At 41.4% G+C, this 25704-nt stretch overlaps 1 protein-coding gene and 1 long non-coding RNA gene across 2 annotated transcripts; one reads left to right on the forward strand and one right to left on the reverse strand.

Moving 5' to 3' along the window:
- Window positions 1-381: 381 nt before the first annotated feature.
- LOC135912743 (glucose-6-phosphate exchanger SLC37A4-like) lies at window positions 382-24557 on the reverse strand. The gene is made up of 9 exons (XM_065445275.2): window positions 24201-24557; window positions 11151-11386; window positions 10198-10333; window positions 8492-8623; window positions 8235-8414; window positions 7378-7475; window positions 5580-5690; window positions 4699-4837; window positions 382-2848 (listed from the first exon to the last, which is right to left on the reverse strand). The coding sequence occupies exons 1-9, from the start codon at window positions 24334-24336 to the stop codon at window positions 2682-2684; spliced, it is 1335 nt and encodes a 444-aa protein (XP_065301347.1). The 5' UTR covers window positions 24337-24557; the 3' UTR covers window positions 382-2681.
- Window positions 14119-21813, forward strand: LOC135912706 (uncharacterized). The gene is made up of 4 exons (XR_010567759.1): window positions 14119-14253; window positions 15307-15346; window positions 19265-19378; window positions 20525-21813. It is a non-coding gene; the product is annotated as an uncharacterized lncRNA (long non-coding RNA).
- Window positions 24558-25704: the final 1147 nt, after the last annotated feature.

Below are 25704 nucleotides of genomic sequence, written 5' to 3' on the forward strand. Positions count from 1 at the left end.
TGTGCCGCAGTTTCAGAAGGAAGAACCCACTGTTATTTTGAGAAGTGACAACTTCCTATGTTGAATGACGATATGTGGCATTTAATGGTGCAAGGGCCAGAAATGGCCAAAGAGCATCATTATATGCTCAATGACTGAAAGGCTGAGTTGAATAGCGTTCCCCTTCGTTTTGTATGATCAATGGTGACAACAAAGGTGAATTCTCTTTTCAACTCAGCTGAAAATATCAACATATAAAAATACATCAGAATGGTAAACTGGGCAAACTGGCAACAGCTGTATGCACAGTTGGCTAATTCCTACATGTGAATTTCACCATAACAATGATGAACTAATGGTTAGGTAGGCAATGGAAAGTGAACTCAAATAATGAGGCAAAAGTCAGTTCAGATCATTTAATGATATGCAAGTCATCTTTATTTTTATCAAAAAGGTACAATAACACGTTGTCCACCGTGATGTAAATTGACTTGTAGAAAGAAACTCTCGCCAAGCTTAATGTCACAAAAGCCCTGCAAAAACTCTTGTAGTTAAGAGTTATACTAATGCTTAGTACAATAAAAACCTAAGTATAGTGCAGAAACATAATAAAATTCCCTGCATTATCATCTTGCAGGAAATCTCACATTATTGTTCAATGAACATGGAAATAAAAGACTAAGAATCAGCTATGCAGCCCAGAAAGAACATCTACTAAGTAGCACTTTCTACTATGCAGCTAATACTGTTATACTGTTAAATTTATCACCAGGTAGAATCAACCATGAGTTTTATCAGTAAGGACACTGAGGGAAAATGCAGCACCTGGTGTCTGTATGTGCCACTGTTATTACAGTTCAGCCAACAAAGAAAACAATGGGCATTAGATAGATTTGCCTAACCTTCAACCTTCTAGCTCTTGACTGCTTATGTGGTGTAAGTGTTGCTCACCAAACATAATTTACACTCAGTGACAGGCATGGTCAAAAGAATTACAATTTATTTACGAGCTAAAGATTACGCAATAAAATGACATAGTTGCGAATGTGAAATACTAAATTTTTTGTTTACCAATGACAAACCATTGATGCCGCATGTCACCATATATGTGTTGCTATTGCATTACATATACTCTGTAGGCTAGCTGGCAAATTTTACTTTCAACAGCACCATATGTGAAAGCTTCACTTTTTGAAAAGATATCCAAGTTGGCATTTTCTTCTTCTTTCAATTATTTAAAGAGAAAGAGGTAGCAGAAAAGTGATTTGTCATCTGTATACTAACCAAAAACAGGGGAAGAACTGTTCCAAAGAATCATTGTGAGGCTAGCAAGCAACACAACAGAATAATAAAGGACAATAAAAGAAGCTCCAATGTGCTTTCCCAATGAATCCATGACAAATCACAGAAAGACCTACATGCTACCCACCTTTTCAGTGGTGGTTAACCAACTGCAACTCCAGGTTTCCCTTTAGCAATTAAAATCTACGGACTGGCGGAAACATTTACATTCCATTTTCCTGAATTTATGGCTGCAATGTATCCATGCATTCTGTAATACGCCTAGCTTCAAGCTAAGATTAAAGTATCAAACACGTCAAATGGAACAGACACCTATGCACCATTCAACTACCTCTGCTGGCTATTCTTTCCCTTCGAAGTTCTTTGTCTACCTCCCACCTTCACCTTGGACAATGTGATATTGCTGAAGAAAGGAGGTTGGCTAAGTACACAGCAGGGAAACTATTTTTGCTTACATTAAATGGACCCTGGCTTAATTAGTATACATTGAGCCAATTATAATATTACCTGGTCACTTGTTGCATTTCTTTGGAATCGTGGGTATTCCCATTTTGTCATGATCATTCCAAAAATGATGATTTGATACCTACCCTCACACACGCTCAAGATGCTAGGTTTCCAGGACAGGTACTAAGTTCATGCTGATGCCTGATCATTGTCAAACATGAGAAAGCCCACCTAAAAGCTGTCATCACCATTACACAGAGCAATGGAGCATCATAATTAATCGCAGTGACCAGATTCCATACCATTTTTCCTCATCCTTCCTTAAAGAAATCCAGCCATCTTTCAAAATACATTTAGAAATAAAATGTGAGGCGCATATCTTTAGTCCAAACAAACTGGGATTTTACATAAAATGTTTGGATGTAGCATTCAGTTAGTTTCAGGTCATCTTGAGACAAGCCACACTGATTACTCAGGTTTGCTTTGAGAAACATGCTCACATACTGGCCTGAATTTACCTGGTAAGCCTTAATAGTATGAACGATAATGACAGTTGTTGAGATGTAAGCTAATCTTAGGTGGCAGTGCACTTTCCCAATGGTGGCAGGCAACCTTGTAGTAAAAGTGGATCAGGGAAGTCAAGGAGGTGTTTTGGAAGAAGCATGTAACTAAAGCCTTCTATGGTTGCTTGCAATGACACCTGCACCTTTGTAATTCTTGTTTTGTAACAGACTGCATTTCTTCGTAGATTTGGGCATTCTTTAAAAGAGTCATCAGAATTCATAAAATACACAATAGTATCCCTCCTTTCTCTCCTATTATGTTGCGACGGTCTCCAAGTTGAAAGTCTAATGTCTTTTGATAGGCGAGAGAAATGACGCAATAACGTTGAGGTTTGTAAGTGGAAGCTTGAAGGAATGAGTGGGCAAGAGTAAGTGTGATGACCGTCAACCCTAGTCCTTCTTTGGTCTTGATGCTCCCATTTTCGCACTGAAGTTCATTCCCAGGAACAGCACCACAGACGTAACACCACACAACACCTCCAGGAGGACGAAGACGGCGCCCCAGTTATAGCGGTTGGCGACAATACTGAACGGCAGTCCAGAAATGACAGCACCAACTGCGGACAAATAAAAAAAAAAGTGCAGTTAAGCTTTTGGCCTAATGACATTGATAGGCACTGATAAATAGTTCATTAGACTTGAAGCTTCGTTCATTAATTTCAAAAGCCTAGGCTTAGTTCATATCCCATCGTGTGTAGTAAAAAGCACAGCAGGACAGGATCCTTAGAGTGCTGCACAACTCCATGTGTGCGATGAGAAGCACTAGAGGACAAGATCCTTAGACTCCTCACTATATCACCCTCGAGAGCCAGGCACACTAGACACCACCACACCGATTCTCTGACACTGCTTTTTATGAGGACAGGTACATTTTATTTTTATTTTTTTCCTGTGCATGATAGTGAATGGTAATCAACTGACTGAAGGATAGCCCTGGGACCTGTAACAAACTTGTATCTGAAACTTACTTCTTAAGTGTTTTGTTCAACTCTTGTTACTAATCTGTGTTGCATAACACCCTCCCTGCTTTGACTTCGTGTCCACAGTATCTTCTTAATAAAATAAATAAAAATAAAATAAGAGCTTCAATCTCTTCTTGATCTCCTATGTGTTCCAAGGTGTGCTTTTTATTACATTTTAGCTGCCAACATTTTTTAACATTCCTCCGCAAGACTTCTAGGAGTGGACAGGCCACACCATAGCTCAACAGAAGCAGACCCTACATTTCAATAATGCTCCTCGGAAACCCCTGCATTCAAACTGTTATCACACATTTTCACCGTAGGAACACCAGAGGAGGAACCATTGAGAATGTCCTCATCATCATCAGTCTATTGTTTATGTCCAGTGCAGGATAAATGCTTCCACAGTGATCTTAAGATACTTCTGTCCTGCACCAGCCGACTCCATCCTACAAAGTTTCTGATTACAGTTGAACTTCGTCATAACTAACATGGATATAATGAATTATTGGGTACAATCAAGCAAATCTAAAATGTTTCTCACCAATATCAGCATGCAATAAATACATGCTTACAATGAATATTGGATATAACGAAAGCATCTTTGTGTTGTATGCTAGTTTATTAAACAATGCTCAAATGTGTCATCAATCCATCTGAGCCAGTGGCTCGCCTTGATTATGTTTGTGTTTGGCTACAATGATGTGCAGTGAACATATTTCCATCAAGGCATGGCATTGCCCTCCGCACTAAGTATTTAAAGACAGCAAGAAAAGTGGAGGAATGTTTAAGTCTACCGGGATCTTTAGCCAGAAGAGAATTAATGTATCGTAACATTGTGTTGCGATAGTCACAAATAAAGACGTGTTTGCAATATTTACGAGAAAGGCAACAGTACACAAAAAAGACGGCTGTCGAGAACAACTTTACCTCGACAAGTCAAATCGTCTTCTTCTGACTTTGGCGCCACTCTTGGCTGCGCTGTAACATTATTGCAAAGCAAAGTGCCTGTCATTTTTGTTAGTGTGTACCTTAGCAGCCTGTGTACGCACTTATCGTGGCCCACCACCACTTTCCCGAAAGATTCCTCATGGTCATAGAAGAGCCGCTTCGGGAGGTCCGCTGCATTCAACTTTACAACAAATGGCACAACTCTCTGACTGCATTCAGCCTAGTAACAGATGGTACCACCATTCCTTTCACTCAAAAAAACCTACTTTTTATTCCAGCATCAGCATGAGCAATGAGTACCTTACACTTCCTCCAAATGAAGGGGTACTGAATCTGCGCATGCTAATGAATAAAATGTACTAACACTTCACCTCTGTGACCAGTCTGAACACAAATTCTAGATGCAAGTGTATTAAGCTATAAAAGCATTTTATAATGAACTACCTTAACGACAAACATTCGTTGTGAAAGAAAAAAGTATGAGGGTCACTCACTGCTTGCTGCAAGTGCAACGATGGCGTGTGATGTTCCTGACAGGTGGGCCGGTGCCGACTCTGAAGCAGCGACGCCAAAGATGGCAATAGGTCCATAGAGGCAAGCGCCCAGGACCAGGCCAATGCTGGATATCCACAGCTGCAATTCCAAGTGACAAGATGGGAGAGACAATTTTTTTTTTAATGCATTCAGCTGTAGATGGTGCCTCAACTAAGTGCCGTGAAGTGAATTAGAAATCATGTGACCAGCCCGGGCTTAGAGAAATGCACACGAATGCCTACGTTCACATGCGCTAGAACGAAACAGTTCGTGAGCTGGCATCTTTAATGGCATGCAAAACAACATTCCCATCTCCAATGCAGGCCTCTCGCACACACTCAAGAGAGACTTCGCTCAGGCAAGGTGCTAAGTGTCTCCACATGTCTCCTCGTCCACATCCCTTAGCAGCACTAGCCAAGCCAACATAATGAAGCCAAGCCAAGTAGAAGATGCCTAATGGCTCTAGTAGAAGGTACTGTAATAAATATCAAAGACACCTCGTTCGCAATTAACTTTTATTCCTATGTCACACGGATTTTTTCAACCTGGACTTTTGGAGAAGGTCGTGTTTAAGCTCCATGCAATGTGCAGAGCAGTAGATGATACTGTCAACCCTACTGCATTACACAATGCTGAAATAAAGTGCTTCTTCAACAACATCAACAACAACAATAATAATGATAACAATACAATATGCTAACGAAAGCAAAAGCGTAGGAAATTCAAGGCCTCATATCCTATTCTCAGGTGATATTTACCTGCAATATTTTGGGTTTCTCAAGACCTCTTGAAAATTATTTTTCAACATCACTGCTTGAAGAATAAAAAGGTGCAGACTTACCTCCGAGGATCCCTTTCCTACGTTGAAGCACAACAGGTGAAAACAGCCGGCTGCCCCAGCCATGAAGAGTACTGCAACGGGTATCCTAGGGTTTGCATTACTTTTGCTGCCCTGGAAAAAGATTTTAAAAAGTAACATTATGGAGATCACACACACTGTAGCGATGAATGTTATGTGAAGCATTTGGCAGGTAGCAGGGGACGTATTCTGAAACGTTCGCCGCGGCGAAGTTTCGCACTGGCCACGCCTCCGCCGTTGCGGCGCGCGCTGAATGGCTGCTTTGACAAAACCGGAAATGCACTTGCGCCACCTGAATTTCCGGTTTTGTCAAAGCAGCCATTCAGAGCGCGCCGCAACGGCGGAGGCGTGGCCAGTGCGAAACTTTCGCCGCGGCGAACGTTTCAGAATACGTCCCCAGGCTACATAGCATCGCTTGGGGTTCCACAAGGTGCTGCCAGATGGTGCTAGATGCCCAGGCAGGGCAAGCAGTTGTGCACGTGACATATGCATGCGTGTGTGACGACAATGACAAGGCGTTAGCATGACAATGACGATGGTGACGGCAATGTTACGACAACTTATTGTACTCTAGCGGTGAAATGTTGCAGCCTGACCCATTATGACTAATCTTTAAGGCACTGCAACATCACATAACCTTTCAAAGTGCCAGCTGCTGCCAGGGCAGGATGAGGGATACATGAGGGAAGCAAACTGTTGCTATGCAATGTGATGCATGAGTCAACTGTGTCAAAGCACTAGCTTTCAAGTGGGAAGTAGTAAGGTAAGTTGTTACACTCTCATGCCATGCATACATCTGTGGCCTAAAGAAAAAAGCGTTTCGCTTATGCACTAGGGGCACCTTGAATGACATCCAACAACAGGAAAAGTAGTTATTTTAGTTGAAGAAGCCCCAAATGAGGCGAGACATGAGACCTCCTATCAACCTATCACAAAGTTTCTGGTAAAAGACAAAAAATGTTCTGCAATGAAAAAATAAAGTTCTAGTCCACAACTGCTATGAAGCGCATCCGTTTTCAAAATGTGGAAAGTTTGAAAGGTGCTGCTCCATAAAGCCTCTTTGACATGCAGGTACTGCAATGACTTTCTTTTAAACTTGAACTACCTATTTCACCTGGCTTTGTTTTCTCCTATTTGAAAGAGCAATGAAAATGCAGTTGTCTCTCGAGGATCAGTTGTCTCCCGAGGAGCAGTTGTCTCCCGAGGAACCATGTAAGCAGGCTGGTCAGCCCACGATGTCATTTAACTTCGCTAAAATTTAAACATATGTTGGGAAAGAAATTTGAAAGGTGCATTCCATCTTTTGCAAGCTTTTCTAGTTTCCATTGGTGTTGCTATACACAGCCATCAACAGCTCTTACAAAAATGTGACATGGCTGAAATGACGATAACAGCCACAGCAAGTTGCATTCAAAAATCAATAGCAATTTAAAGCAAACTGCACAGCCAAGTTGCCATAGAGGGCATTTTCTTTTTTCCTAGAATTATTATGACATGTCATGAAGACATGAGTATTCAAATTCAAGGTCGTTTGTGTTTATCAAAACAGGATTACAGGAACAGAATATACAGAAAGAGGTCCCAAAGTCAGAAGGCCGTGCCGCGACGAGTGAGGATGACATTTGGGACCAAAGTCTTCATCCTCTGTTCTGCAAGTCCATTACCTAACTGGCTTACAGTAACACACAGAGCTCAATGGCACACGCTCTGTAAGCCAAAGCTGCAGCCTCGTTGAGAAGCACTTGCTTTCCTTAGCAAACATGTGCTGGTAGCAGCTCACCTTTTTGACATGCCAGTGCAGAAACCAGTCAGTGAGGTAGCCGGCCAGAATGCCTCCAAAGAACCCACCAGACTCTATGCTGCTTGTTAGGGCACTGCCTAGAACAGCACAAGAAAATGCCAAGCAGGACGCAATTTGTAAAAATTAATATGATGACAGTGTGAGAGGGTTGGAAGGGATGGCCCAAAAAGATCCAAGTTCAGCGTTCTCTCCATAACAAAAAGCTTTCTTAATGTGGAGTGATGTATGGACATTCATAAGAAAAAAAATATAACTATGTAGTTGCAGTTACAGAACAAAATGCAAGAAGGTGCAAGCTGTGCATCTGTTTGGCCTTTTTGACAGTACAAGAAGGGCTACAATTTAGCGTGACACCAGACTACTCACTTAAAACTTATAGATGGAGGTTGCAGTGCCACTGTGTTCACCACCAGCATATTATGACCACTGTTCTCTAACACCATCATCCTTCACCCTTGTTCCCCTTCTAATGTGCAGGGATAGCAGCCCGAGTTCACAAGCTCAAGTCAATCTCTCTGCCTTTCTTCAAATACTTTCTTTTCTGTCTTCATTTTTAATCCATGGCTGCATGTTGCTGTGTGGTCACACTGTGGGTGGGTGTAAAGGTTGGCGGTCAAGTTCAAGAGCATCAGAATGTACTGCGACTATCAACCTGTTCCCACAAGTGTGACAATGAGCCTGTAGTCTTTGTAGCACTTTTCTTTTCCGGCCCCCGACACCACCATTACTGAAATGAAAACAAACCTAGAGTGGGTTCACAATGATGTCAGATATGACGACAATATAGTAACAACAATAATAAGAAGCATAACAATGACAAAGACAGCTTGGTGTACCTGCATACTGCGAGTGTCCAAGGTCCTCCATCACGTACAGCTGCCCCCAGTCAACAGCGCTCGTCTTGGCACAGAAGACGACCAGGTAGCTGAATGACACAAGCCACAGGAATGGACTGACCACCAGGTCCCAGACAGTCGCTGAGCTGCAGTCATCGGCCGCTGGCTTCTGGGGTTCTCCTGCACGCTTGCGTGAGCGACTAAAATGCGAAATTCCCGACGACTAGGCTGTCGTTACCCCGTGTTGCGAGGCTCACCTTTGCTTGCTGCATCCTTCTTGGCTGCTGCGGCTTTCTTGCCGGCTGCATCCTGTGCTTCTAGACCGACGTCGGTTGGGGAGTTGACCAGTGTGAACATGGCCATGGCTCCCATGGCGATCGACACGGTTCCTGAAGAAAATCAGCAAGAGCAAAATTTAGCTTTCCTACTGTGGTTATTTCATGGAACGTTAATGGCCAGATGCATATTTTTTTGTGGCTTTAGGGGATGCAGGCAAATGTGACTGAAGATGCTTTACAGGAGGGTGGTGAAAGCCTCATCAAAAGGCCAACAGTAGATCTTCCTCTCACTTCTCATGTCTTGTGGGACATATGAAATAAGCTATACTTTGCTAGATTACAAAGAATTGCACTGTACTGTACAAACGTGTATTTGTTAAGGAAGATTGCAACACTCCAGTAATCTGGACATGCAATGTATAATGTACAGTTGTGAGTCTTCATTTAGATGCACAAATACTGCTTCCTACATGAAAGTTCAAACAGGGCATAAAGATCTCTGAAGAAATTCATGCGGCTCAACTTGACAGAAGAGTATGAATAGAAGTGTTGAGCAATGTATGGGTGACAAGGACTACGCTAGGCAGTTTACTCTCTGCTTTTAGCCTTGCCATCCAAGATCTTCACTGTGTCTAAAACAATGCTAAATAAATAAATAAATCAGTACCCAGCTTTGTAATGGCGTTATGTTGCAAGAAATACACTTTGTCACAACTAGCTGTTAACAAGTTATTACAGTTATAGCCATTGATAAAACAATTCAACGACCTTTGCACAGAAGCCAACTATGGAAGCTTTGTAAGGTAACAATTTTTGTAGTGGTGCATACGAATGCATGGGCACTCAGACATGACAAGAGCTGAATGAATGAATAACAGTGACAACTACATTTTATTTTTAGCTCACGTTGACATGCACAGACTACACAGCAAGTTCAGCCTGCACAAAATATATTACAGCACATTGCTCATATTAGAAAGAAAAACGTCCTGTTAGGCAAGTTCACAGATATACACAAACGCCATTATAAAGTTAGTTCAGTGCACCCTTCTTAAGCTTGAAGGACTGCTGATCAATCATAGCAAATGTGTTATTACTATACAAGGGCACAGATTAAGATGTTTTTTGCAGAAGGCCTAGGAGTTTAATTTTATACGTCCAAAAGATGAAATAACTGCTAGCATCTTGTAACAAGCTCAGTTTTCCAACTAGTGCACATCAGGGATAATGAAGCTCTCTCCTGTCACAATGAGCGAAGCACACAAGAGCTGTTCTTGTAAAGCTTGGCATTAGACAAGGCAGATGCTAAAATGCGGAAACATCCCGGAAGAAATTGTGGATCAAGCTTTAGCGGAAACATCCCAGAATAAATTGTGGATCAAGCTAACTATTACTTTAACACATCCAAGAAGACTCGGGAGCCAAAGCCGGTTGGCACAGTGCAACTTCTTACTGGGGCAGTATTCTTGGGAGTCCACTTTTGATCAACAGCGTTCCTGGCATCCAGGAACACTGCCCCCGTAGACGCTGACACGTCCAGTGCTAGTCATGCGAAAGTGGTTGTATCCCCGAAAGTGACCATCAAGAATAATGTCCAAGCACAAGTGTAAACGAGGGGTGTCACTATACATGGCAACAATGAAATTTCTGGAGCAAAACAAAAACTCACGTCAGAGCTTACTTACCAGCTACTGTCAGGCTAAAGCGCCAGCCATAGTTCAGGATCAGGAATGCAGACAGAAAAGGAGCCACTCCACCCGAGATGTTTGCAGATGCAGAGAGGACACTCCACCAGGTGCCGAATTGAGACGGTGAGAACCACTTTGGACAAAATGGTACTACAGGTTAGGTAAATGTGCACACATATAATTGAGTGTTTTCTACTGAAGCGGCAGCCCTAAGCATGCTCGGACGCTTTGAATATCATGCCTGTGCTTCCTCTCCGATGATCCCTTAGCTGACTGTCAACCAGGTAATCAATCAATTAATCAACCCAAAGCTTCAGTAGCACCAAATCGTATACATTATAGTAGGAGGCGAGTTGGGATTGATAGCCTAGAAGCTAGTCTCTTTACAAGGCAGGCAAGAATGTAATGCAAACAAGGAAAAAAGAAAAATTGTGTAGTGCCACTGAAGTACTGGAACCACAGATTTTGCAACAAGTAGTTTTTTGCAGCCTACTGCTTTGGCTATTGTGATTACTACCTTGTTGCTATGGTAACAACATGGCATAGCAGATAACTAGTCGTCTGTTAAAGTGACAGAATGGAGGCAAAGGAAGAAAAACACAGTCAACGGAGGCAGATTATATAGTGTGATGACATCAGAAGATTTGAAGGTGTAGGATAGTGTTGGCTTATAGAAGACAAAGACTATCGCAGATTGCTAGAAGAAGCCTTTGGCCTACTGTAAACATAAGTGAAATAAGAAGAAGTGGACTATGGTGATAATGATGATGGCTATGATGCTGGTAGTAATCCTAAGCGTTGCTTCAGGCACGAAAACTGTTTCCACTGTCACTGAGGTTCTAATTCAGACCTACTTAGTAGTTTTTTGCCATCAGCACCTAGCATTAAATAAAGGCTCTGTTTTGTCACTACACAGTTCCTGACACCTCTCTTATGTCAATGCAGCCCACCTTCCTGAGGATCTTGGCACAAGATGGCCAGCCACATCCCTGGGCCAGTCCGTTCAGGAACCAGAATCCAGAGAAGAGCAGCACAGAGTTGGGCGAAGTGCCAAACAGCAAGGTTGCCACGCCACTGATGACAAGGCCACAGGCGAAGAGCAGGCGTGCACTGAGGCGGTCAGAGAGCACGCCACCCATGAACTTGCTGCCGGCATAAGCTAAATTCTGGCTGCTGATGATCATGCCTGCAATGTGAAGAGAAAGCACTGGGGCTTGTGGTGACTTGCATACTAACAAGCAATCTGACCACCGTGGCTATGGGCTTAGCCAGCCACAGGGCTGTGACAGGGTGCACCACAATCCTCACAAATTTCAGTCAACAACACAGCGTGGTGTATGAAAGGGAACATTGTCATCCACCCAAATTGCAGCACAGAGCTACAAAGCTGTAAACACATACAGGCTTCTCAGAAAGAAAGCTTCACAGTTGAAGAAAGTATGTACTAGCTCAAGGTTAAACCTGGGCCCAACACCTAGGGCAGTCGCTCTGCCATCAGAGCTAACCTGTAGGCAAGCCGATTGCAACATGGAGCCGAATTAGTTGACGGCTCACAGTGCAGGGCCACTGAATATGGCAAATCAGTCCTGCAGAAGTGGAGGAAGATTCATGAAAGGAAAAGCTACAAAATAAACCCAAGGTTTTCTTTGCAGTTTCATGCTACAAGCTACGTCGATTATATTTTTCGCTATTATGAATCTTCAACCTTCCCAGCTGCCACAGAACCGATTAGTCACAAACTCATTTCACCACAAGTTTCACCACTTTTAAAAGTTTTAAAAGCTTTAAAGCACCTCTGCCAGAAGTAGGTGTAGCCTTGCAGGAACACTCCAACTATAATCACAGCTGTACCACAGTATCTCTGTGGTAATGATTGCATAACTGAAGCACTTGGATACAGGACAAAAGGAAATGCATATAACAAACCACTGTCTTCTATGTAACTGGGTACTGCACTTTGATTTGTCTTATTTTCGAGTGCTGCAGTTTGGAGACCACACGTCAACTAGACAGGCAGCCTATTCTCGTATTCCTGGTCATGATCACCGTTGCGAGGCAATGATGACAATGAATGAAAAATATATAATAGTTCAAACAAAATGAAACACTGCTGCACTCACCAACTGTTGACATGTTTAGCACTCCAAACCTACTTTTAGTCTTAAGGAACACGGTAGTGTGATGCTCTGGATTAAGGTTGATTATCTGGTAATCTTTTACAGTGACCAAAACATTTCTTTTCTTGCATTTCCTCAAGTTGCCATGAACAGATATCAAATTCATGGAACCTTCTGCTTAATGATTGAGTGCAATAACTTCTGCTGCAAATCACATAATGATGTGCTAAAAGACCCAGTGTTACTGAATTTAAAGGGATACTAAAAACAAAAGCTAAGTTATACTGAAGTAGAAAGCTACACTCCTAGGATACCAAAAGATATCACTCTCTCTTTGAACTTGGTGAGCCATACCTAATGAATGAAAGAAGAATACCTTAGCGTTCGCACACCATCGTCAAATGACATAATAGGTTGTGACAACACCTGCTCAGAACTAGTTGAACTCTTTATCAATAAAAAATAGTTGCACTTCGTTCATGAAGGAACAATAACTGAATCTAGGTAGCTTCTTTAACAGTTCCACGCAAATCAAAATACTTGAAAAATCTGTGATGTCACACTACCGTGCCCAAGAAGCAATCTGGGTGTGAAATTCAAGAAATGGAACTTTGGCCCCCATCCTCACAATTTAAGAGTTTTTGCCTGCCAAATAAATACAAATAAAATTCAGAGGAAACTTATCACCAGCCTGAACTGATTTACCATTGCTCTTTAGTGCCCATTTAAAACCGTGGGTCCCACTATAAATGGAACCTTGAAATCCAGGTATACTGCATAATTTTCTGTGGCCCCACAAAATTCCAGCAACACAATGCCTTTTAAGCAGTTTTTAGTGCAGAATAGATAATTGGGTAAGTTAATTGCTAAATTCACATTTTGAAGGAAACAATATAAAAAGTTGAAGCAAGTGGTCGAAAAAGCACTTATGTTTTCTGCTTCGTGGTTTGTAATTTTGCACTGTTTTCTTTCAGATGTCGGTTATTAAAGCTGAATGGTCTGTTAGGAACATGGAAAATAGTGCCCTAGTGCCGTGGTTAGGTTCACATGGTACCAAGATACTCTCTCACACGGACAAACCAACCATGTCTTCTAATTTTTCAGGTGAAAGTAACCTCCCAGGAAGCACAAGTTGGCTACTAGCTAACCTGATACAGCTTGAGCAGGCTAGAAGCAGCTAGAAGCAACTATGTCAGGCTATATATAGTTTAGACATCTTCAAGATGGCTAGCGCTTGATGTATCCAAGCCATACGCTTCTAGCCACTGTGAAGACAAACATGAGAAGTGTCGAAATTTCGAAGGCATCCAGGATCCAGGGAAGCCTCAACGAATGGGGCGGCTGGAGGGGATGCGGTGGGAGAAACGGTCAATTTTGTGAGCGCGAAAGTTGCCGGCATGTCTCGGAAACGGTGAAGGGACAGTGGCGTTGATAGGGGAGAGTTTCGTCGACAGGACATATTAAACCCGTTTTAGCGTAATCAGCACCACAAACAGAGCGCGCGGAAACCGATTCTTCGTAGATTTCATGCGCCCGATCTGAAGAGTGCACCTTCGCCAGTTCAAATCTGGCGCCACATTGACAGCATGCTGCGACCCTCAACCCGCAAAGGCAGCGCGAAATTTGAAATCAACATAACAAGAGAAAGTAAAAGCTAAATCGTATTCTGTTTAAAAAACAGCTGTGCATTAATGTATTTTTAAAATTGGACAGCTTTATTTAAGCGCAGCGCCATTAGCGAAGGTGGCGCCACATGCAACTGTGCTGCTTCGCGCTCTTTTTTGCCGCTCTTTCCTGGCGATTTTGAAACTTTCGGCAGCGGTGGCGGAGGTTCGTTCGTGCTGTTAGTTTGCATAAAGTGATAACGAGTTTTCGAATAGAAAACTCCGAATCGTGTTTGCTTGAACGGCAAACAACAGTGCTTTATTTCAGTTCGGTAAGTGATTATTTATATGATTGAAGGGTTCCTACTTTGCTGGAAATCGTGTTGCACGATCAGAACGCATGAACGTCAGTTCGCGTTTTCGACTGTGGCGTTCATGCAGTTGTTAACAGAGCCTGTCTCAGATTGCAAGTTTTTTTTTAGGTCTGTTAGCAGCATATTCTTTTTTTTATGATTTTGCCTCTTTGCAAATGGAATGTGGTACTGGCAGCTTTCAGGCTACGACGGACGGGAGCTGTGTAATTCCGTTACCGGCTCGATGTGCGGTTGCTATACTATGTTCATCGCTATGCAACGTAATTAGACATGATCGCGTAAACAGTATTCGCCGTTTGCGATTGCAGACGAAAAATAAGCCAAACTACAAAAATATCGCATGATAGTGGTCTCGACACCGTACGCTGACCTTCCAAAACGGGGAAAAAACTGCTAATGACCCCACGTTTAGCTCATGGAAGTGTGTCCACTCCATTATTAGACATAAATGCAATGCAAACACCAACGGCAGGCTGCAAACAAGTGCGGTCACCGCCTGCAGCTGAGGTCTCTTTTGTACAATGATGACAGTAAAGAGCAGAAGGTTGCGATGCTGTTTCAAGGGAAGCCACAAGGGAGTAAAACAAGATCAGAATCTGATAAGCATACATGTGCAACATTTCATGAAAATTTAACATTTAAAGCGCTTGCAAAACCTAACGGGCACTGCATGCTATTCTGAGTGCAAAAAATTATCACTTTTACACATTAGCTAAATGAAACTCGCGATTCCAATGTTGCTGTGTGAAGTGTAAAAAGCCTATTGGCAAATCATGAACCTTAAATTGCTTTTGCATGTATTGCTTTGGTTGAATGAGTATAATTTATTTTTAGCAAATATTTAAGTAAGGTAGCTTAACCGTCACTTGGCCTTCTGTTTTTACTGAGTGGCTGCGACTAAAAACAGCTGTGTCACTTGCAGTGTTGTCACAGAGTAGTGTGTAGTCAATATAGCCTGCATCTTTTACCATCGTTGTTGTTCCGAGTATATGAATTTTTTTTTTCTTTCAGAGCACCTGTATTCACTTGGAAGCCACATTTGAATTTCTGTGTAAGCTATCACTGTTCATATGACATTCTACCTTTCTCAGTGCAAGAAGAAAACCTTGGATGAAGCATCCATAGCTGTCATGGAATGCGAGTGCCGACTGGAAAACCAGGAAAAAGGGACTAAGGACATTCAGAAACGAACAGGCGCCATTGAGATGCAATGCAAAAAAAAAAATCTGATGAGAAGAAAATGCTGCAGACAGAACTAAATGACCTTGAGTGGCAAAACAGAAAGCTAAATTTAGAATTTCATGGAATTCAGGTAACTGTAATTGAGAACCTGCTACAAAAAGTTAACTTCGCTGGTGTGCCGATACTCTCAGAACTAGAAGTTGTTGCTATTCAGCGTTCGCCAGCGAGACTGGGGAAAATTCCAGGCATAATTGTGAAGTACACAAGGCAGGTGGTGAGGGACCAGTGACTGGAAAACCAGCAAAAATTGAACGAAAGATGTCGTGTGATCGTGCTAGAGAATCTAACTAGTCACAACAGGCAGTGGCTTAATATCGCAAAAGAATGGGCAAAAGAAAATAGCTTACAGTATGCGTGGCATAGGAACGCAAAGGTTTTTGTGCGCAGGGCAAACGGCAAGTGTGTTATTGTTGTACGAAATGTACGTGACTTTCCCATATTATCTTGTTTTGGTCAGATGTGAACCTTTGTCATTCTATCCAAGATGGCTGAATAAAAAAATAATGGATTTCTTTGGCAAGAACTATGTGTTATCAGTACCACTGAGCATAAATATTCCTTAAAATGTTTACATTTAAACATTCGTTCCCTTTGGAATAAACAAGTTTTTTTTATCTCCGAATTCTCTTTTTTGTTTGATGCCATATTGCTTACTGAAAAATGGGACAAAGATAAGCATGATGCACCCACATTCATCTCTTATCAGTCTTTCTGTTTGAATTGTGCAACGTGCCATGAGAGCAGTGTTATGTTAATATTGAAGGAAGGCATGTGAACTAGTTCCTGACTTTTGCATCACATGTGATGATTTTGAAATACTTAGTGCGCATGCAGGTAAACATCTGTTTTCAGTGTGTTATAGGCCACCAGATGGAAACCCTGGTAGTGTCTTATGCTTCTATAAAAAGCTCTTCCCTTTTTCGTCTCACAACCTGTATCTTTTGGTACTTGCAGGTGACTAACAAATATGTTAGGTCATTTTGCGTCACAGCAGAATATAGATACACTGATTGTATACTTCGCCAGCCAGAATTACAGAAAAGAATGCAACATTGCTGGACTTGTTTGTTACGAATATCAACAGTAATACCATTTTTGCCAGAGCTTTGTCACAGGATATCAGCGACCATCTTCCTATATTTCTCTTCATAAAAAGAAAACACTGTTTGCGAGAGCAAGGCATTTTGAATTCGAGATATCTCTGGGCCTAATCTAGAGGCTTTTAGAAATGAATTGCTTGGTAGTAACCTGGACGAGATTCTTCTGATAAAAAATGCAGAACAAGCCTACAATAAATTTTTAGACAATCTCAGACATTTATAAATGCCACTTTTCAGAAAAACAAGTCCATTAGAATTTTTTTTTTAAATGCGAGCCACGGATGATCCCTGATCTGCTAAGAAAAAGTAAACGTAAGAACAAACTCCATCAAAAGTTTGTGGCAAGTAGAAATTCTACCATTCATAAAGAACACAAGACATACAGAAATCGATTGAACAAGGAAATCAGAAAACGCAGATTGCACTACATAAACACAGAAATAGAATTCAGTGCAAATAAGAATCACGTCCTATGGAAAAAGCTGAATATTTTTCTCAACTGGTATACATCATGGCAAAGTGTGGAAAACATTACAATTAACGGGAAGAAAATATCAGGAGTTGAACTTGCAAATATATTTATTCACTACTTGGCGAATGTTACGGATGACATGATGTCTAGCGAGTTTACTCAATTTCTTCCTGTTCCAAATTTATCTTCCATGTTTTTTGAGCCTGTAGTGGAACAAGATGTGTATTCCGCTTTTTCACAACTTCACAGTTTGGTTTGTGATGTTGATGGCATGCAAATTAGTCCCATTAAATATACCCTGGATATTCTTCCTTATATTACTCATATATTTAAACTTTGTTTGTTGACTGCAGTTTTTTCTGAAAGAATGCGGGTAGCAAAGGTCAGTGTTTTGTACAATAAGGGTGATAAAATGATGTTAGAAACTATCGACCCATATCTGTACAGCCAGTTTTTTCGAAAGGATTAGAAAAACTTCCGCACCGTCAACTGTACTAATTCCTTGAAAAACATAATGTGATTTCACATACTCAGTTTGGTTTCAGAAAACACCCAGCTACGGAAATGGCATTAATGGAACAAAAGGAGTTTATTCTATCCCAATTTGAAAACAAACATGCCGTGCTAGCTATGTATGTAGGCTTTACGAATGCGTTTGATAATATTCAACATTCTACGTTAATTCAGAAATTACAATGCTACGGAATTCGTGGTCATCCGCTAGAGACTTAATAAAAGGTTATCTAAAACATCGCAAACAGGTAGTCGAGATCAACAGGAACTACTGGGAGCTGAAGTCTATCTCTAAGGGTGTACTGTAGGGAAGCATTGTTGGGCCTCTTCTTTTTATAGCCTACATAAATGACTTAATTCCCATTTAGCCCGACGCTACATACGTTCTATATGCCGACAATGTCAGCATATTTGTTTCGGCTGAAGACAATATAATAGTCCAGGAAAGAATGAACCAGATTCTTGCAAAACTAAAACACTGGACATGTTTTAATAATTTAAGCATTAACACAAGTCAAGCAAAGGCAGTATTATTTAGATGACAAAAATATAAGCCAATAAATGATAATTTGCAACTTGCGTATGGTAATACTGAAATTGAGCTGGTAAATGACATAAAAATTCTGGGAGTTACGTTTTCAAGCAATATGCTTTGGAACGAACGTACGGATAGTGCGCTGAACCAGTTATCACTCGTGGGTATGACATGCATGTAGCTGTAAAACAGTGTTGCCATTTAGAGTAAAGCTCTTACGTTAAAAATCACTTTTTTATTCGCACCTCACCTATTGTTTTTTAGTTTGGGGCTCCATAACTTCTGTGAAATTGCAAGAACTATACCTGATGCAAAAGAAATATATCAGAATACTTTTTAACTTACCGTGTGATGCCCACACGGGTGAATTGTTTCAGCAGGCTGGAATTTTACCTGTCCACAACCTCTACACTTAAAAGGTCATTGTAGCGATTAGGCGCGAAATAAACGAAATCGACATTTTCCACATGACCTTTCACATGTACAACAAAACATTACATAGCTTAATAAACGATATAAAAAAATTTGGAAAATGATAACACCAAAAACAAATTATTCCAAGGATAAGTTATCCTACATAATGCCTACGCTAATTAATGAATGTGTGAAAGCTGGTATACATTTTCTGCAGTGTATACCAGTCAAATTATGAAAACTGCATTGCTTCTCTAGTCACCCTTATACTTGTTCCTGTGCTTTGTTTATGAAGCTAAGATATCCTCTGTATTTTCTTTTTTTTTTTCTGTATGTTGCATGTTATTGCAATTGCCGCCGCTGACTGTTTTGTACAAAGGTAGCTGTGGGCCTTTGTCAAGCTTTGTCAGAGAGCAGCTTTTACCTACAGCTTTCTTCATCAGTGTGATGATGAAAAATTATTATTATTACTAAGTAAGGTACAGCTAGTTTGGCTGCAGGGAGAAAGCAATCACAATAAACTTGAGACAAGAAACAAGGCTAAAACAAGGCCCATTTTGTTTGTTGTATAGTGAGCGACCACATTTAAACTGTTTCCTTTACATAAGCCAGTGCAGCTGCTATTATTTTGCTATTATAATTTAAGTAGTTTGTATCACCTGCATCAGCTGATCAATGTTCTCTGGATTTCAGAGGCCGCTAGGAATGACCCAGTGTGAGCTAATATACTGTCACACTCTATCTCAACAGTGGCAGACTGGCCGACAACACTGCTGCTTGAGCCTCATTTGTGCCTCAAAGAAAAATGTGATGCATTTTATACTCTTGATTGATGATGATCTGGGATTTTTTTTGCCGCAGCAGCTGTGCAGGCTATAATGCGCCAACCACATGTTTTTTTAATGTGCTAATACCCTTGGTTACATAGAATTCTTACTGTGTTTTGTGGCATATATATGAAAGTGCGCCATGCTCGCATTTATTCCTCTTGCTTTTGCCATGTTTAAATGCTATCAGCATCAGGAAAGGGAGTTTTATGCTGTGCTACTTGTACAGTGAGAAAAACGACCTTTCCCTTTTGAAATTTACAATATCCAATGTGAATTTGACATCCAATGTGAATTTAACATCAAAACAATTATGATAAGTTTGTTTATAGTTGTTTGTGCTGACTAGAGAATACTTAGCTTTTTTTTTTTAGGAAGATACCCTAAAATTATTGTCTCGTTTTTTTATAGTACCAAGAAAGCATAGCTGTGAACTCAGTAATTATGCAATGGAGCCTCAATTACTTGTTTAGTAATACAGAAAGATTATTAATTAATACATAACCTTTTAGTGTTACAGCTGAAAACATGCAGGAAATGTAGTGTGGCTTTGGATGTGAAACAGAAGTCTATTCATGTCACCAACACCTGGTGTCATGGTACCAGACACAACTGACGTATACACATACACCATGACCATGCTGCAGAAACAGATCATTCAACACTCAACAGGATAACTGGGGGGAGAGTCCTCCTAAATTTTAAAATGAAGCATTAGGGTCACTTTGATGGCTTTTAGTGATAACGTCGTTGTATCACTGTCAACTACTGCACTGAGACAACTGTCTCATGCTCGAGTTGTTTGTGACACCGCATGAATTCCAATTATGATATTGGTGACGTGAATAGTCTCCTGCTTCACATATAAAATAATGCTGCACCTGGAGTACATTTTAAACTAGCTGTATCAAATGTGATGTAATAATTATTTGTGCTGATCAAGGAATTGCCATACTTGTGGGATCAGCAACTACCTAAAAAAGTGCAAAAGTGGGGCATAAGGTGTTTGTGTTAGTACTCCCTTAATGAATTTCTACTAGGTGCATTAATTGATTTTAAGAGAGAGTAATGATTTTCATGCACAATTTGTTTGACACTGTTGATGTCTTGTTTTCAACTGCTACAGAATACTCGAAACCATTGGGCCCGCCAATCCCTGTGTGAGCAGCTGCATCTTTCCCTGAGATAGCATGAAGAAGGAAGTTCTGTAGATATGATCTCATTGGCCAACTTTCTGCATAGGAGTACGTAGAAGATTGCAACAAAGCATTCCAGGGTGAAAATTAAGCCTTTCTGGTTAGAAATGGAGGGCCTCCGAACCAAAACATGGCTCTAGGGCTCACAATCTCTTTGTGGTAGGCCAGCCACAGTTCAGTTGTAATTCCAAATGGTAACTATCGAAAGCACCACAAATCAGTTTTATGTGTGTGCGGTGTGGCAAAGGTATAGTTCTTGCAGCCATCATTTAAGCAAAATAAGTCTTCTAGAACTTTGGTTACTGGAAAGATATACTCAAGAGAGCAATGTGAATGCCCCTGTGCTGCCTTTTAAGCTTACAATTCCGTCCATGTCATAGCCTGTTCTTTATCTGCACTGTTTGCTTTATTGGAAAATAAAGTCGATTCCATTTAGTGATGCTCTCGAAAAAAAAATCTTTGTCCTTGTACCCATGTTATAAACATTTGAATTACCATTTTAACAAGACATTTTTAAAAATTTTTGGTGCATTGATAATTAAGATTTCTAGATTCTCTGTAAAGAAGTTGCATTTACTAAGGACCCGCTCTATTAGTCATATTCATGAGAACCATACTGAATCACATTTGTATTTATGAAATAAACTGCATTTCTTTTACTGCTCCTTTAAGAATCTATGAAAAATTATGCAAGGCTGTGTTTGTGTAGAGACGGGAAACAGCCTTTCTGCATGCTGTTTTATCTCGTTTAATATGCACTCTCCACACACTTGCACTCAGTTCTGCTGCCATTAGTATTGCATGCAACTGTTTAGACTGCAGTTTACCTGAGCCGTTAGTGGTGTTTATTGGCTTTATTCAGTTGTGGAAATGGCAATGTGGCTTTTGCATGTGGATCCACGCATTTTCATACCAGTGCAAGATACTTATGGCCTGTGGAACAAGGGAAACAGAATCGTGTGCATTTGTTGCACTATGTCAGACAGACGTGCTTATTAAGTGCACTGCTAGAGCCGGCATGTATAGCATGCTAATACTGATCCGCTAAGTTTCGCAATATAATGGTCCTTCCTGGCTCATAAAACGCAGAACAATTTACAAACATGGTGCTCGAGCATTGAGAGTGGCTGAAGAAAATGAGTGGACTGCAGTGCTTTACATGCGCTCTGTGTGTGCTTAGGCTGAAGTGCTACACTTGTTTAATCTGTGTCTTAAATTCTTAAAAATGAAAGGGCATAATGTAAAGTCACTTGCTCTGCTGCACGTCATACTTTGTATGGAAACCTCCACTAATGTTTCATTACCAACTTTGGTACACTTTAAAATTAGTTAGTGCTGATGCCATTTGATCACTAGAAATGCATTTACTTGCACGAGCTTAGGCAAAAGCTGTTCTGTTGCAGTTTATAAGGAGTAGGAGAATAATACATGGAGCACAAGTACATTTATTTATAAATGTTGGGTTAACTATTTCAGTATTAGTGCATGTATTGACAAAAAGTATTTTGTTGCACTGTATTGATTGTTTAAATGATTATCAATTTGATATTTGTGTAATATTACAGTGGCATGAAATCAAGGGTTGGACAGCTCATCTGGCTGGGAATTAACTTGGCACAAGAAGGATGCTGACCACAGTAGAAGTGAAAATTTTACTGTGGTAGTTGCCTTTCTTGCGCTTTTGTAGTGACGTAAAATAATTCAACCTTCCAGGATCATAAACATGGTAAGTAGAGCTAACTACAGCACCTGCCAAGATGAAACAAGCCTGGACATTGAATGTCAACACCACAGCAGCGCTTACCACTAGCCGTAAATGGAGGGCGCATTAGCTGAGCTACAAGCTGGTTCGTAGAGGTCTAAGTCTAGAGTACAGCTTACAAAAGACATCTACTAGCTAGCTGCATGCTTCCTGGGTTGCATTTGCCCAATCGCAAAGGTGAATGCGTAACATTGTGCGACAGCTTTATGTTGGTGCTGCACACTGGTTCGTGACTTAATTCTTGCAGCATCTGAAATGTCATATTTCTTAAGTTTTCTTTCTCATCAGTAATGAGAATACAATTTTGCACAGTTTAGAGTCAATGTCACAAAAACTGGTCGCACAACATGAACAGATTACTGACACATATTTCCATATTGCCAGTCCCCCCTCCCCCCCCCCCTTTTCTTTTTCAGTTTTCATCTCAACTTGCATTTTAACAAGGATAAAAGGCACGGTCTGAGAGCGTGGACAAGGGCTCGTGGGAGAATAAAATACCCTTTCCTTCTTGATTATATATTCTATCTTACGCCAACACTCATTGGCACTTTTGATTTAACTTAGACACCTGAAGGCAATCGAAGTTTCAAGTTTTCAGAGCAGCTGCTGCTTAATCAGCGGTCACATGACAAAGCACAGGGCCACACCACTGGGATGAGCCTACAAGACAACACTAGCCGAGGAACAGCCATAAAGGTGTAAAGTTAAGAAATGGAGCACACGCCACTCTGCAGAAACAACTCCTGACAGCTTTCCTTATCTCCCAAGTTGGTGTGGTGATAACGTGCACGTCATCACAAGCGAACCTCTCAACATGAGGTCGGAGAAAGGCAAGGGGAATAGAAAGTAGAAGGCACTTATCAAACGCTTCTCCAGGGAGGCCCATGGAGATCCACAACACGGTCAAAGCGCCATTTTATCTCTCGCCAAAGATGTGGAATTAGGCCAGGAAACACAACTCACACGCACGACTGATGTTTGTCTCTTGTGCTGGGATGCGCTGTGAGATATCTGCTGCCTAGCCCAGCATTCTTCAAGTGCACACAGTCGAGCTGTGTTACACAGAAACCGTCTCGACAGTTGTGCCGTGCCCTTTTCATATTGTGGGTACCTTTCCTGGTTGCGGTATCATTTGCTGTTACACCAGCAAAGCAAAGTTGATTGTTTAGAATGAGTTATAGAGACGTATGCAGTTAAGTAGGGCAGATGGGTTGGAAATAGAGTTTGATTTATTGGTACATTGTTGGTAACTCTGGTAATTTCTTGTCCCGCCGTTTAGACCTTTTCACGTGGAGAATACCTTCCTGGCTTGCTTTTCTGCCGGAGAACTACAAATTCCATTTGACGAAACTTTCTATCACAGCTATGGCACACTTCACCAAATGCTTAAAACCGACCTGGGAGGTCAAGTCGAACGTTGCGAACAACCTACCTGCATCGCGAATGCGCTTTGCGAGTATCCGGTATTTTACGACACCTTCGTTCACATTTCAAGGCATACAAGCTCACGAACTCATCATCCATAATATCAGGCAGCTGTTTTCGAGCGCTTCTGAATCGTTGCATGCGCAGAGTGTTTATTATCCCAACCTTCGCGTCAGCGGCAAATACGCCGCGTAATATGCCAGGCAACTAACCCGCCGAATCTGAACATGGAGAACGGAAGCGTCAAATGCTTCGTCGTAGCAAAGAAAGGAACTCTCGAAGTTCGTTGCCTCCGTCAGAAAATGACATCCGCCAATACGCAATCAACGCGACCGTTTGAAGTGTGTGCAGTCGGCAACGGTGCACATGAATGATGACTAGACCAATCAGCAAGCCAGCTCGCGTACTACGTTACTCACCTGCCTGTTCCTTGGTCAATCCCTCTTCCATCAACTCGGGAAGAGCGAAAGAGACGCATTTTCGGTTGTACGCGTAGAAGGCGTAGCCGAAAAACATGGTCGCGAAGATGGAGAATTGGTAGCTCTTGAGGTCCATGTCGACGGCGCGGTGGTGTTGCGTCCTTGGCTGTCCTTCGGGGGTGTTTGCGCGGCTCTTGTCGTTTCACAAGCTTAGCGTCAGCTCACCGCCGCCGCCGCCGGCCAGCGCACGATGATCACACGTGCGATCGCCGGCAGCGGCTGCTTGTTGCGGCCGTCAATCGCTTCCCGGGGCGTTGACGCCTGCCGGCATCTGACGGCGGCTGCGCGACTTTTGTCGCCAGCGCCCTGGCGGAACACGAAAACATAGGCCGCGCAATTGCATGGCCTCCAAGACTGTCAACAACATGGTTGGCACGAATGATAATGTGGTGGATTCACGTGAATTCATTTGGATTATGGCGGATTCAGGTTCGTATACAAATTGTTGAAAGGCGGATTATTGTGGATTAAGGTTGATACAAACTAGAGCAATGTAGATTATGTAGAGTTAAAGTAAATTAAGCTGAAATAAACAGGATTAGGTTTGCTACAAATTACACTAAGGTGGATTAAAGTAAATTACCGTTGGTATGAATAAGAGCAAGATGGATTAAGGTTGCTACGAATTAGATCAAGGGGATTAAATTGGAATAAAGTGGATTAAGGTTGGTACAAAGTATAGCTAGGTGGAATAGCGCGGTACAAATTGGAGAAAGATGGATTAAAGTCTGTGAAGATGAAATAAGGTGTATTAAAGTGGATTAAGGTTGGTACGAATTACAGTAAAGTGGATTATCGTGGATTAACATAGATTAATGTTGGTACAGATCAGAGTAAAGTGTATTAAGGTGGAATAATGTGGATTAAGGTTGACACTAATTAGAGCAATGTGGATTAAGGTAGATTTGTGATGGTTTTAATGGTGATAACTTACGGAAGTGCCATTCCTTTCGCATTAAAATCACGCAAGAATACTGAAGTGGATGACAATTATTTACCTAGTATTATGCGTAGGTAGCGTTTTTATTTTTTTGCGTACTCGGCTTAAATGCCACAGTGCGCTTTCACACACACACACGATTTCTCACACAGCACTAATGTCATCGATTTCTTTTCATGTCCAGCGTATCCGTGACATAGTTAAGGCGCACACATGCTCCCTCAATCTCACGGTTCATCATACTCAAAGGACAACCTACCACCAATAGTTGCTTCGAGTGCCTTAAATAACTTCGCCTTAATGAACACCAAATACCGTCAATTTGACGCCCACCAATGGTGGTGCGTTCAAATACTTTTCGGACCATCGGTGGTCACGACCCCAACACTGGATTTCCCACTTCATAAACCATATAACGCTTTGGCTTGATTGAACTATTTACTGGTATTTTCTTGCTACTAATTCGCTCTTTCCTACATAATCATTTCAGTAGTGCCTTTATTC

Source organism: Dermacentor albipictus, chromosome 9 (assembly GCF_038994185.2).
Source record: "Dermacentor albipictus isolate Rhodes 1998 colony chromosome 9, USDA_Dalb.pri_finalv2, whole genome shotgun sequence".
NCBI classification, from domain to species: domain Eukaryota; kingdom Metazoa; phylum Arthropoda; class Arachnida; order Ixodida; family Ixodidae; genus Dermacentor; species Dermacentor albipictus.

Bases quoted from the DNA above. Each gene is read 5' to 3' on its own strand.
- LOC135912743 (XM_065445275.2), bottom strand. From the start codon at position 24,336: ATGGACCTCAAGAGCTACCAATTCTCCATCTTCGCGACCATGTTTTTC. The intron at 5,691-7,377 runs GTGAGCTGCTAC...ATCTTTTTCCAG, and splicing joins TGCACTGGCATGTCAAAAAG to GGCAGCAAAAGTAATGCAAA. The intron at 4,838-5,579 runs GTAAGTCTGCAC...TTGGAATTGCAG, and splicing joins TAGGAAAGGGATCCTCGGAG to CTGTGGATATCCAGCATTGG.